Source organism: Exophiala viscosa (genome assembly GCF_022695815.1).
Source record: "Exophiala viscosa unplaced genomic scaffold EDD37scaffold_1, whole genome shotgun sequence".
Classification (NCBI taxonomy): Eukaryota; Fungi; Ascomycota; class Eurotiomycetes; order Chaetothyriales; family Herpotrichiellaceae; genus Exophiala; species Exophiala viscosa.
In genome coordinates, this window is record NW_026944353.1 from 90,904 (window position 1) to 103,276 (window position 12,373).

General features: G+C 51.3%; 5 protein-coding genes across 5 annotated transcripts; 3 read left to right on the forward strand and 2 right to left on the reverse strand.

Annotated features, from left to right (window-relative positions):
- Positions 1–821: 821 nt before the first annotated feature.
- Positions 822–4,462, reverse strand: EDD37DRAFT_670252 (fatty acid oxygenase; the record flags this gene model as incomplete). The annotated part of the gene is made up of 2 exons (XM_062819358.1): positions 3,371–4,462; positions 822–3,187 (listed from the first exon to the last, which is right to left on the reverse strand). The coding sequence occupies exons 1-2, from the start codon at positions 3,987–3,989 to the stop codon at positions 822–824; spliced, it is 2,985 nt and encodes a 994-aa protein (XP_062674250.1). The 5' UTR covers positions 3,990–4,462.
- A 239-nt stretch (positions 4,463–4,701) lies between these two features.
- On the forward strand, positions 4,702–6,099 carry EDD37DRAFT_614256 (enoyl reductase). The gene is made up of 2 exons (XM_062815521.1): positions 4,702–4,824; positions 4,874–6,099. Exons 1-2 carry the CDS (start codon positions 4,785–4,787, stop codon positions 5,755–5,757), a joined length of 924 nt encoding a protein of 307 aa, XP_062674251.1. The 5' UTR covers positions 4,702–4,784; the 3' UTR covers positions 5,758–6,099.
- Positions 6,093–7,486, forward strand: EDD37DRAFT_1542 (mannan polymerase II complex MNN11 subunit). Its single transcript, XM_062809683.1, has 2 exons — positions 6,093–6,607; positions 6,660–7,486. The coding sequence occupies exons 1-2, from the start codon at positions 6,298–6,300 to the stop codon at positions 7,463–7,465; spliced, it is 1,116 nt and encodes a 371-aa protein (XP_062674252.1). The 5' UTR covers positions 6,093–6,297; the 3' UTR covers positions 7,466–7,486.
- A 157-nt stretch (positions 7,487–7,643) lies between these two features.
- EDD37DRAFT_644167 (beta-alanine synthase) lies at positions 7,644–9,126 on the reverse strand (the record flags this gene model as incomplete). Its single annotated transcript, XM_062817467.1, has 3 exons — positions 7,644–7,710; positions 7,761–8,346; positions 8,397–9,126. The coding sequence occupies 3 exons, from the start codon at positions 9,124–9,126 to the stop codon at positions 7,644–7,646; spliced, it is 1,383 nt and encodes a 460-aa protein (XP_062674253.1).
- A 463-nt stretch (positions 9,127–9,589) lies between these two features.
- Positions 9,590–12,369, forward strand: EDD37DRAFT_614265 (uncharacterized protein). Its single transcript, XM_062815522.1, has 2 exons — positions 9,590–10,675; positions 10,730–12,369. Exons 1-2 carry the CDS (start codon positions 10,041–10,043, stop codon positions 12,228–12,230), a joined length of 2,136 nt encoding a protein of 711 aa, XP_062674254.1. The 5' UTR covers positions 9,590–10,040; the 3' UTR covers positions 12,231–12,369.
- The last annotated feature ends 4 nt before the right edge of the window (positions 12,370–12,373 follow it).

Sequence of the window (12,373 nt, forward strand, 5' to 3'; positions counted from 1 at the left end):
CGCGCTCAATTTACCGCAAGAGCATGAACCCCGAAGTAATGAGAACGGAGAATGGTGGACAGCTGGTAACGGCTAGATCAACTGATCCAGAACTCCTTGCTCTTAGGAAAGTTCTTCGTAGTTGCAGATGCGATGTTGTACAAGGGCAGTGACTGAGAAATGAAGGAGAAAAGGACAAGTCGTTCCTCACAGATTTGAGCTTGTGATTAATTAGTTTGGTGAAGACGATGGAGTGAAGACGGTTCAGTGTCGGCACCGCCAAATTTGAAAATGACGTCCTTTTCGATCGGCCACGGCTAGGCTACCAATACTGCCTCACCCTCACCCGCTTATAATTGAAAAGTCACTCTTTATGTCTATTTCCTTCAAGGCCGCTGTTTGCTTATTGTCACAAAGAGTCCATTACTGTTGCCTGCGAAGCACGCTCTACTATGGAGCGTGCGAACCGTGGTACCATGTCCCAATTGACACGATATTGATCAAGGAACTGAAGACACCATGTCACCCATACGAGACACAGCATCCAAGAGAAATACAGCTTTCACAGCGGCCAGCATCGAATGATATCTTCCTTCCTTCTTGATAACCTAATGACGGTTGCATCATACCTAGATAGCCACTGAATGGTCAGCGCATTGTGATACCGTCAGCTTCTGACCTGCACGGCTCCGTGATCAGTTTGTTGACGGCAGCCTCTAAGTTAATCTTAGCCTTCTGCTTTCAAAACACCTTCCTCCGTCTCACATTGCAGGACTGCTGTCTCCGAAGAGGCTACGTGATGGAATGTCCGCCCGGTCTGATCTCATCAGACACTCTGTCCACTATCGCTCATCCCAATCGACTTTCATTGACACCGGATGCGAGCAACTCGCATTCTCTTCAACGTTGAGATATGTGGTCAGATATCCCTGCCTCAATCGGCGCAGACTACCTGTTGGACCCGGGGTCCTCCTCAAGTTCTCAAGACCGCACAAGACTTGAAGGGATGCGGATAAGGCCGAGCGGCTGAGCATAGCCCTCAGAGATAATTCACCTCCCCACGCGGTCAGCATTGCCTCTTCTTGTTTCACCATGCACATAAGACGCTGGCCGACACTGAGCTCCATTTGACGGCCATCGTCAACGATGGTCACAGTCGATAGGACTTCTCTTGTAAGAACTTCCGGCGGTAAATTGCCTCGAATATCGTGGATATACGTGTTGATCGTCTCACGGCGAACTGCGCCACCAGAGTCTAAGAGCTTCGGCACTTGCTGTAGCTGTGCCTGTCCTTGGCCAAGGAGATAATCAAGGCTTTCAGCTGTGTTACGTGCTTGATTGACGTAGCTGATGGCGGCCAGGGGAAGAATCTGATGCCACACAATGTGTTCAGGCGAGAAGCCGGCCTTAGATGTTTTGCAGATAGCCTGGACGATGAAGTTCCGGAGCTCGCCCTTTGACTGTGGCCGGGTCGTACCATTGCTTTTGATGATTTCCGTGACCTCGCTTTGAATGTGCTTTGCTAGCTGCTGTATTGCACTTTGCCGTTTGGCTGTGATGACGAACCGGTGTGCGGCTCCCGACTCTAGGCTTGTACAGGCATATATAGCCGACAGCAAAGATCCGATATCAACCTCGTTGTAGAGGCCGTGAGATGGCCCCTTTCGACCAAGTGGCAAGAGGAACAAACTGGTAACAAATCGTGCATGCGCAATATTGAACACATCACGCACCATGTCTACCTGGCGGCTGCCGGCCATCCGATATGATTCACTTTCGAGCAGCTCCGACAGTATCTCCTGGTACATTGCTGTTGCGGAGTGCTGCAACCCTTCGATCTCCAATAGCATCCGAGCTAACGTAAAGGTGTTGGTCTGCGTGTTCTTTGCTAGGCGCTGGGAGGGGTCGACGACAGCTGGATCCCAAGTAAGCCCAAAAGCATCCGCATCGTGATGTGCTTGCTGACAGGCCTCGATACACTTTAGCATTTGAGGAGGAGGACTTTGTGTAGGTGCATCAAAATTGTAGAGATGCGCTTTCTCCAGTTTCAACTGAATGGACCTGTTCTCATCCGGGGTAACCAATGGATGATGTGCAAATATGGAGTTTGATCGATAGCTATTGGGAAGCGCATTGAGAACCAACTTGTACAAAACACAGCCATAGTTGACTGAAGTATCGTAATCAGCTTGTGAGAAACCCCAATTTGTCAGGTTGGCAGGGGTATAATCGACAGTATAGAATCGGTCGCCTCTGACGAGGGCGACAGCGTCCGACAGTATTGCTCTAGAAATCGTGAAACTAGTGCAGAGACCGCTGCCGGGTACCTTGGGTTCTTTAGCCGCTTCAACGACGATGCCAGGGTATATTTCGACATTGTCGGGGTGACCGTAAAGCCGGTGCAGCTGTTCTGCGATCTCCGGATCCGGATTGATATCTTCAAATTTCTTATGTGGCTGAAGCTTGAAATATGATCGAAACTCGTTCAGACTGGCCAGATTCCAGGAACGACTCTGGATTACGCCCAGTACTTCCACAGTCTTCAGGATGGCTGGTACATGACTGGCCCCATATCTGCCCGCAACATCCGATACTGACGCGGTCCAGATCTTTGCCAGCTCCTCGTCGGGGTACATGTTGTTTGGTTGCCGCTGAAGACCAGCAAAGTCGCGTTTGACAGGATCCGGACTCAGAGTCTTTGCCCACTCAGTAAGTGCAGTTACAAAGGCACCAATGTTTCTTGGCTCCTGGTCTCCGAAGAGCTTCTGGAAGAGCTCATGCGTCCACTGCTCATCCTTCTGTGAAACGCAAGAGTGCCAACGGTAAATGAGGTTGAACTCGGCAGATACTGAATTTCCAGTGGCTTCGGGGATTTGGTGACCAAAGATAGCCTTGCCTTCCTCAGATCTCGGGTCCAGGTCCCAAGTACTGTCCACCCGGTTAAGGTTCAGAATCGTCCTGACGTAATCCTTTAGGATGATGTTAATGTACAAACCAGTCGTGATCAGCCGAGCTGTTTGGAACAGCGCTTCATCATATTCAACCTCTGGATCCGTGATTTTCTGCGAGCCGCTGTGAGGGTGCAGAATCCTGGAGAAACGGCCACCTTCATCAATGAGCGCCAATGCCTTCGCGACGTGGTTGTGAAAGCGGTTGAACATGATGAGAAGAACACCCACACCAGGCGGGAAACCAAGAATGCGCACATCTGAGAATCAGTCGGGTTTCAGCTGTCCATCTCTCATGGCTCGGATGGCTTTCTGTTGCTCGTCGGAGCTGCCGTATAATGGTCCAAGGTCGAGGTAGGACGAGGTCTCGGAGATATTGAAATCGTCATGGCTGGTGTGGAAGATGTCATGAATGATAATTGTAGCTAAGTAGAATAGCACACTTGAGATGCTATTCGGATGTGGTTCGAATCTTCTGCGCACCATCAGACTTTCAAAGACGACGGCAGGATCTGGACGCGCAATAGGTTGCATGAGTGTCGGGCGCACCGTACGGGCGTAGGGTTGACCAGAAGCACCGAGATGGGGCCATAGAATGTTGTTCCCACTTCCATCAGCTTTCCGGAAGATGAAGTTGTTGCCGAGGTATGACTGAGGTGGGTGCTGGAGGTCTGTCCATAGTTGATTGAGGAATGCATTCGTCAATGTAGCACTGGACCTGCTGGTGACAGGAAGGTCAGCTGCCAGTTGAACGATGCGTTCCATTAGATACGTCCTATCATCGACCGGCTCGCCGTCCACTCCGACGAGAGCAACATCTTTGAGGGTATTCAGGTTGCGGAAGTTGAAGGCCTTGAGGACGTTGATAATATGGTTGGAATGCATGCTCTCGGTAGTTGCTGTGGAGTTGCTCGTGTCGCTAGATCGTCGGCCATCTTGTCCGTCGACCTTATCGATGGGTTGAGCCTCTGTATGTTGCTTGCCGGCTCCATTTTCAATACTCGGGCCCGGGTTTGGGGTGATGCATAGTAGACGCTGGAGCTTAGCAAGAGGGGACTGCATTGTATACTCGATATATGATGTGAACAGGAATAGAAGTAGCAATACAAAGGCCTGCAGGCGTTAGTGCTCGACACTATCAAGCGCTGCGCGATAACGATGTTGCACCTCGCAACGCAGGTGTCGACGGGAAGGCAGGTCAGGTGCAAGCAACAGACACACGACAGGGCAAGAATCAAGGGCAGATCGAGAGGAAGGCACGATAGCTCTTTTACCAACTCATACCAGCCAGCAGCCCCTTTACCTTTACGGCTGATGTGTCTGGTGGAAACACCACCAATAGTGTCCGTTCAGCTGCAAGCCTACAAGCCTCACCAGCGTAACGATCTGCAACGAAATGTGGTATGCCTTTTGACGCTCTCGACCGTGCAGGTATGCTTTATTGACCTGGAGGTGATGATGATCGTTCGGACACATGGTCAAACAGGACGTCGTCGATGCCTGTATGAGATAGGATGACAACGACACGATGAAGTTATTGACATTCTTCAGGGAATGAGCAGATGTCATACTCTCAAAGATAAGCTACAGTCAGCCTCATTGGGTGCTTGCTCCGCCACCCTAATCCCTAGGTGCCGCCCGGGTCTAACAAAATCTTCTCCGTGGTTGGCATTGGCGGCATCCGCCAGGCTAGGGAAGGCCCACAACGCCTCAACATTAGGTCGTCCTTTACGTCAGTGGATAATAATCGATCTTACCTAGGTACGCTTGCTCCCAGGTACTAAAGTCTGTTGTCCTCCTTCTTCTACCGTGAGTGTTTTTGCTACCACACCACCTACAGAGTTACATTTGGTCGAGATGGCGTCCAAGCCTGTTGTTCTGCAAATCCGTCCTCGTGGTAAGTCTGACTCTGGGCTTCGATACGGCAGGTTTTGATGCCTTTCCAGGAAAGCCCATAAAGGCTCTGCCCGATACCCTCGAACTGGGTCCCAATGCCACTTCTGCCGACCTCTACGCTGAGCTCGCAGCTCGATCTAAATTCTCCGTCCATCAGCTCCGCGTCACCAAAGGTTCCGACGGCAGCGTTGTCCCCAATGCTCAAGAAACCTCTGTGCATGCGACAGGCTTGAGGGATCAGAGCACGATACATGTCAAAGATCTTGGGACACAGATTGGTTGGCGGACAGTGTTCATCATCGAATACTTTGGACCGATCCTGATACATCCCTTGTGGCTTGCACTACGCCCATACATTTATCCTTCGGCGACCCAGGAAGCATCCCCACTGCAGAAGCTGCTATGCTGGCTCATTTGCCTGCATTTCACCAAGAGAGAGCTGGAGACGCTGTTCGTTCATCGTTTCTCTGCGGCCACTATGCCATTCAGGAATGTCTTCAAAAATAGTTTCCATTACTGGGTGCTCTCCGGAGCCCTGATTGCGGCCTTCATTTACTCGCCCTCTTCGGCTGCAGCGCGAAAAGCGAATCCCCTGCTCTTGTACCCTGGGCTTGCCCTTTTCGCCCTTGGTGAACTTGGAAACCTCCAAGCTCATCTGACTCTGATGGGTCTCAGGAGTGCGGGCGGATCAGAGCGTGGTATCCCGCAAGGCCCTCTTTTCAAGCTGGTCACATGTCCAAATTATTTGACCGAGACGCTTTCATGGATTGGCGTGTATCTTGTCAGTGGGCTGAGCTGGGGTGTCCTCATCTTTACTATTGTGAGTGTGGCGCAGATGGCAGAGTGGTCGAAGAAGAAAGAAAGCCGGTATCGCAAAGAATTCGGCGACAAGTATAAGAAGAAGCGTTACACGATGTTTCCAGGCATCTGGTAAAAGGTGCCGGCGCTAGCGCGGGACTAGAGGAGTCGAAACCGTGTATGACCAGATACGAAAGTCCATCCATTGTATTGGGGGACCACGGCCATTCAATTCCTCGCCATTGGACGCGACCATGTGATCATGGGACACTGTACCTGTACGAGGTGGAATCTGTTTCGAGGTGCCTAAAGGGTTGCGTGATAGGGACCATCTCTGCGTGGGCAGGTTCGACATTAGGCCGAACAAAGTAGATCACGACCAACACATTTCCTTCATTCATCTGCCTCATGCCAAAATCTAAGATATGATTGTTAAAAAGGGTGGACTCTTGGGTAGCCCGTGCCGCTTGAAAAATGAATGGACACTTTGTTGACAGGTCAAGTAGCGGCGGTTCTTTTGGCTGCGGTCGGGTGCAGGTGTCCGTCACATTAAGTTTCCATTCCTCTCTCCTGGACTCAGGAGACACCGATTCCATGCCACAACTGGCCTCAAAGAAAACGATGGTGCATCCCAGGTCTGCCGATTGAGAAGTCTTCCCCGTCTACGCCATACAAAATGCACTTCGCGTTGCCGTCCAAGACCTCTCATCCCCCTTATGCGCGTGGCAGTACCGCCGCGTCCGCAAACTTAAGACGTCAGAAGCAGGTCCAAGTAGTTGGCTGCGTGGTACTAGGACTGCTAACGTTCTACCTCGCACTCAAGTCAATACTATATCTGACTGCGTCGGGAGAGATCGAAGACGGCGTCGCTGCGATCGAGGGTCGTCAAGACATCGTGGTCGTTACGGTCTTCGACAACAATACCATGAGCGAGGACTACATACGACTTGTGAAAGCGAATCGGGAAGATTATGCTGCACGCCATGGTACCCACAACATCAAGACTCCTGAGGTATATGATGCTAAGATAGATGGCAGGATACAAGAACTTCTACACCAATGTGACCACCTACCACGGCCTCATCCAGCCCGCTCCCCCTTCATGGTCAGTCATACCAGCATTACGGCATGCCTTGACAGCGCATCTGTCAAGTACGTGGTTTTGGCTCTTGTCTGCGGATGCCCTCATCACCAACCCCTCGCTCTCACTCGAGTCGCATATACTGCAACCCCTTGAGTCCCTCATGCTCAAGGACATTCCAGTCGTACCACCCGACTCGGTCATACACACGTTTTCCCACTTGAAGCCGTCTCGCACGCACCTGATCTTGTCTCAAGATATGGACAATCTGGCTCACACATCTCTCCTTTTACGCAATACCCCCTTCACGACCGCAACTCCAGACAATTGGGCTCAGTACTTTCTGGATGCCTGGTTTGATCCTTTATATCGTGCCTACCAATTTCAGAAAGCCGAAAACCACGCGCTGGAGCATCTCGTACAGTGGCATCCTACAGTCCTTGCCAAGCTGGTGCTGATTGAGCAGCGACGCTTCAATTCGTACAATTTTGCGACTCCGCCAATTCGAGACGAGACAGGTTCACTTCGTACACATGACAGTATGTGGCAAGCAGGAGATTTTGTTGTGAACCTGAAGGACTGCAGGGAGGGCGCCAAGCGCGGCTGCGAGGAAGAGATGTGGGAATACTTCACTAAATGGGAGAAAGAGGTGGAAAAGTTGGACGGGAAGCGACCCGAGCACAACCTTGGACCTCCCAAACCCATTCCGAAGCCTGTAAAGGAAGGGAGCAAAAAAGCGAATATCATGCATGAGAGTGATTGAAATGGACATGTTCGGTCATCGGCATAGCGACGGGGTTTGGGTTCAATTGCTATCAAAGCTAGAGCAATATGAATATGGTATGTCTGATTGTTTGAATGTCAACCTGCAATGACACAAGGTCTTCGCCTCTATTTTCACCATTTCCCACCTGCCTCCCGGGTTCTGGCATATGGATTCTTCAAGCGAAGGTGCGCGTCTTGTCATATCTCAACACAGCGCCGAGCAATACCTGTGCCCCAATTGCACTGTATGACCGGTCAGCGAGCACATACTCCATACAGGGGGGTGGACTTACCAATCTTCGGGACTGCAATACTCTTGAGGGTTGTGACTAACTCCATCCTTCGTTACCGTGAAGATCATGCTGGTCGGACAGCGCCGATTCGTGTAGCAACTGTCATGACCAGCTCCGCTGATCATGTACCTCCAGAGCTCTCCATCCTCTGCTGTCATGGGCAAGTCTTGGACGACCTCCTTTGCGCTGGCTTCGACGGCGGCAATGCAGTCAGGGTGGAAGTTCACTGCAGGGCTATCCACTAGCTCTTTCCACTCGACCGTGCATCCTTTTTCACTTTCTTTCTCGGCGATTCTCGAGAAGGCCTCTCGGCATTGTTTCTCAACCTCTGCAAGTTTCTCGTCTTCCACGTGGCGGATGTCCAGCGTGAAAGTGACAGTATGAGCCATGGTGTTGATAGAACCTGGCTGGCCAGTCAATATGCCGGTTGTCGAGAGACCACCGGCTTCCTTCGCTATGCGGTTGGACTCGACGATCAGTTTGGCTGCGCAGAGCATCGAATCCATGCGTGCCGGGAAAGGGGTCGTTCCTGCATGAGTATCGCGACCCTTGACCGTGATCTCGAACCATTTGAAGGCTTGCACACCTTATTTGTTGTTAGTTGGGCTAGGACAAACGGCTTTTCCGCCGACTCACCTTTCACGACGCCAACTCTTCTCTTCTCCATCTCCAGAGCGGGACCTTGCTCGATATGAAGCTCGAAATGTGCAGCCATGGGGAAAGCCTTATACGATGCCTTCTGCTCTCCCAAGTATCCAATCCTCTCCAACTCCTCCTTCATTGTGCGATGATGTCCGTGCTCGTCAGGCGATACCTCGGCCAAGTTCCATGCCGTCTCAAGAGGCACAGCCTCCGCCCAGACACCTGATGAGACGGCCATCATCGGAAATCGAGCGCCCTCCTCGTTGGTCCAGTTGACCACTCCGATACTACCCTCGGTCTCTACGTTGTTCTCGTGCAGAACTTTCAGAACCTCTAGACCAGCGTTAACGCCCAGAATGCCGTCGTATCTTCCACCGGTGGGCTGCGTGTCAAGATGCGAGCCCATCATAACTGGTGGCGCTTTGGAGTTCTTTCCCGGTCTGACGGCGAAGAGATTTCCCATCTGGTCGACACTCGTCTTGCAGCCCAACTCTTCTGTCGTGGCAATGAACCAGTCACGGACCTGCTTATCCGCATCGTTCAGACTGAGTCTGGCCATTCCCGTCTCGGTCGGATGATCTCCATATCGATGAGCGGCGCCATATTCACACCCAGAATGAATGGCGTCTAACAACCTGGACTGGTTCACCTTCAGAGCAGAGAAGTCATGTTTTGACCGTCTGCCATTGACACCATTGACCCCGTTGACTCCATTTACTGCCATCGCTCTAGAATTTAACCACTTGGATGGCCCAGCTTTGCAGATAGGAAGACTTCGTAGCGATCTGATGATGCTCGAAGGTCGTAACAACGTTGAAGAGAGGCTGGCTCCGGACATGGGCAAAGATTTGCGGATCAAGACCAGCAGGATAACGGAGACATCAATGAGGTCTTAGCCGTCACGTTTTGTCCCCCGGAGGTTCGCCGTGGGCGGCGAACAAAGTGCCTTGACCCACGCCGGCCAGAACCCCATCGTGCAGCTAGGCCGAAGGAGTTGTGCGCTCTCATCGATAGGCGCAATGGTCGCCGTATGTTGGACAAATCCGATATCGCCTGTTTGGCTTTCGTCCCCGCAGTCATTCGGTAAGAGAACTGACTAAATTTTTTTAGTAGAGGGCTCTCCAGTGTCTATTTGCACCGGCGGGTGTTTAGTGATTAGAATTTATAGTGTCCCCGTTAGGTGCTAAGACGTCTGAAATGCGAGCAACCTCTACTTCCACAACACAGCCTGTCCGCTCACGTCCTCCTGCGAACATGCAGAGGTTCAATACTATCAAGACGCAATGTGATATTGACATGTCATAGCAGGCAAGCTGAGGGCTGAAACCATATCTTGGTCAGCTGAGAAGGAGCACAGATGTCAAAGTATGCTCAACAAAGCGGACTGAACCACACAATAATTTCAATATTTCCGTGGTTCTGATTTCCCATGTGTTCCCATTCACCGTGTTTAGATCGACAACGTCACAACGGTAACCCATACTTCTCGATATTGTCTTGTTTATTTGCTACAGGTCAACCGTTACAGCTGTAGCGGCTGTAACAGCTCTTCCTTTAGGCACTTTTGGGTCTGGTCGCCTTTCAAGTTCCGCCGGCGCATGGGTTGACTACGTTCGGGGCACGTCACACAACAAAGTCATGGAGCCCGACGCTACCAGGTTGGGGGGCGTTGTTGACGAGAGCCGATCTAACAGTTCAACACCTCCTCTGCGCATGAATGAACAAACTCATGCCACGACTGACATTTTTGACAAACACCGTCGCCTTGTCGACTGGGTCCTTGCCAATGATGGGTACTTTCACCCCCATGCTCAGATTGCTTTCAGCGGGCGGAAGGGCTTTCATGCTGTTGTTGCTGATGGTCAGAGGCTATTCAGCGGCGCTCGCATTGCCAGTTGTCCTGTGCCAATAACCATATCCCTTTTGAATGCTCTGGATATTGACCCATTCTCGAGTCATGGCTCTGCTTTTCCAAAATCGTTTCTGCGGAATCAAGTGTACAAGACAGAGTCTTTGCAAGCTTTCTTCCTGATGGAGCAGCTTGTCATTGGAGAGGATTCATGGTGGGCGCCATACATTGCCACATTACCCACTGTTCAAGACATAACAGATATGCAGTTCGAGGTGGAAGCGGACGTTGTCTGGTTGGAGGGCACTAATCTCAAAGGAGGTATCTCAGCGCAAAGCGCGAAATGGAAGGAGATGTATCTGCAAGGCATGGGCCAACTGAAGCAAGCACAGTGGCCCAACGCGCTGAACGGATCTTATACGTGGTATGTTCGAATCATCCTACCATCCTGCACGTATACAACTAAATGCCCCCACAGGGTCAAGTTTCGCTGGGCCGCCTCGATATTCGGTAGTCGTTCATTCACTTCACAAGTCCTTGATGACACTCCTCCGGCGGATCTGGCTCGGTTACGATACCGTTCATCGGATGACGACTCTGGCGATCTCGTGAAATTGTTCTCCGACAGGTTCGGAGTGCTTCTTCCACTGTTAGATCTGCTGAATCACAAGCCTGGGGCAAAAGTCGAATGGCAAGCCCGATACAGCTTCGTCGGTCTTCAGATCTTAGAGAACTATCAGTCTGGTCAGGAGCTCTGCAACAACTACGGTCCTCGCGACAACGAAGGTCTTCTTCTGGCATATGGTTTCACAATCCCTAATAACCCATTCGATCATCTGGTAATAAGCATCAAGCCTCCTCCTGGTTCTCCACTAGCGACAACTCGAAGATGGAAACAAGATCTGCGGTCCGATTTGGAAAGAAGATGCTTCATCTTCGACCATCGTCATCCTCAATCAAAAACGGCAACTACGTTAGAGACATCATTGTTCTCTTTCGATCTACTGGACAGCATATCAGTTCTCTGCGCCAATGAACGCGAACTGCAGACAATGTTTTCCAGACAGCAGACGATCATGAGTTACTGTTTAGGCCCAGAGTCTAAGTTCGAAGATGGTCGACTCATTCTGGCAACACTCAGCCAATTGTTGACCGAATGCTCCAACAGAGCGGCCAGACTGAGGGCAACAGATCCGGCACAATCTCATCCCCCTGTCACCCCAGCAAACCCGAAACAGCGCAATGCGAAGGTGTACCGGGACAGTCAGCTCAGTATCGTGGAGACGGCTGTAGCTGTGTGCAAATATGTGTTGAGTTTTGCCACAAGCGAGAGCACACACGAGGCCGTTCTTGACCGGTTACGTCCCACACTCTCCACCTCCGTCTTTGACGGCTTGGAGCAACTACTTGCGCGGCACTCAAAGCAATTGACTCACCAATCCGAGCTCCTGAACCCCCTGGCCATCATGGAGATGCTCCCTGATGACCTTTCGACATCATTGCAGAAATGCATATCTGAGCTCGAGACCAACATGAACATTGTCAATGAAGGCGGATTGTCAGCAGCAAATTTTGAAAAGAGCCGGATCGCCATTATTCTTGCAGTATTGTACAGTGACTACACGCATGGTGTAAAACTACCGCACAGAATCACTCAGTGGCTCAAACAATTAGCTGACTGGTATCCGCATGACAGCGACTCCTGGGCGTATGTCCCCACGCCGGGGCCATGGGCCCCGGGAGAAGAACCTCCAGCTGAGTTGATGATGCTCCTTGCAGCAAGGGCAGCCCTCTCTCCGACATTCCCAGCAGAATCCAAAGTCAAACGATGGTTGAGGCCGGAAAGACTGTGCTGGGGTTGGAATATCATGGAGGAAGAGACGGTACGGATTCCCAGTAGCATTCTGGCGCACAAGGGTCTCTCGGACGATGTGGTGCAGGGGGACAGCTCGATTGTATTATATTGGCAGAGATACTAGGCATATGATAACCCCTAACAAGGTCTCGGCGATCGATTGACCTTGATCCTGCGCTTTAAATGCGAATGCTCCAATCTGCGAGAAGCCCTCGACTGGAAGAACCTACCGAAATCCCGCAGTAGTGACAACTTCGGAAACCCTTT

What these genes read in the sequence shown, in the direction of transcription:
- EDD37DRAFT_614256 (XM_062815521.1), top strand. Translation starts at nt 4,785, where the DNA reads ATGGCGTCCAAGCCTGTTGTTCTGCAAATCCGTCCTCGTG. An exon ending in TCTGCAAATCCGTCCTCGTG is followed by an intron (nt 4,825 to 4,873) that starts GTAAGTCTGACT and finishes ATGCCTTTCCAG; the next exon opens with GAAAGCCCATAAAGGCTCTG.
- EDD37DRAFT_1542 (XM_062809683.1), top strand. Translation starts at nt 6,298, where the DNA reads ATGCACTTCGCGTTGCCGTCCAAGACCTCTCATCCCCCTTATGCGCGT. An exon ending in AGATTATGCTGCACGCCATG is followed by an intron (nt 6,608 to 6,659) that starts GTACCCACAACA and finishes GATAGATGGCAG; the next exon opens with GATACAAGAACTTCTACACC.
- EDD37DRAFT_614265 (XM_062815522.1), top strand. Translation starts at nt 10,041, where the DNA reads ATGGAGCCCGACGCTACCAGGTTGGGGGGCGTTGTTGACGAGAGCCGA. An exon ending in CTGAACGGATCTTATACGTG is followed by an intron (nt 10,676 to 10,729) that starts GTATGTTCGAAT and finishes ATGCCCCCACAG; the next exon opens with GGTCAAGTTTCGCTGGGCCG.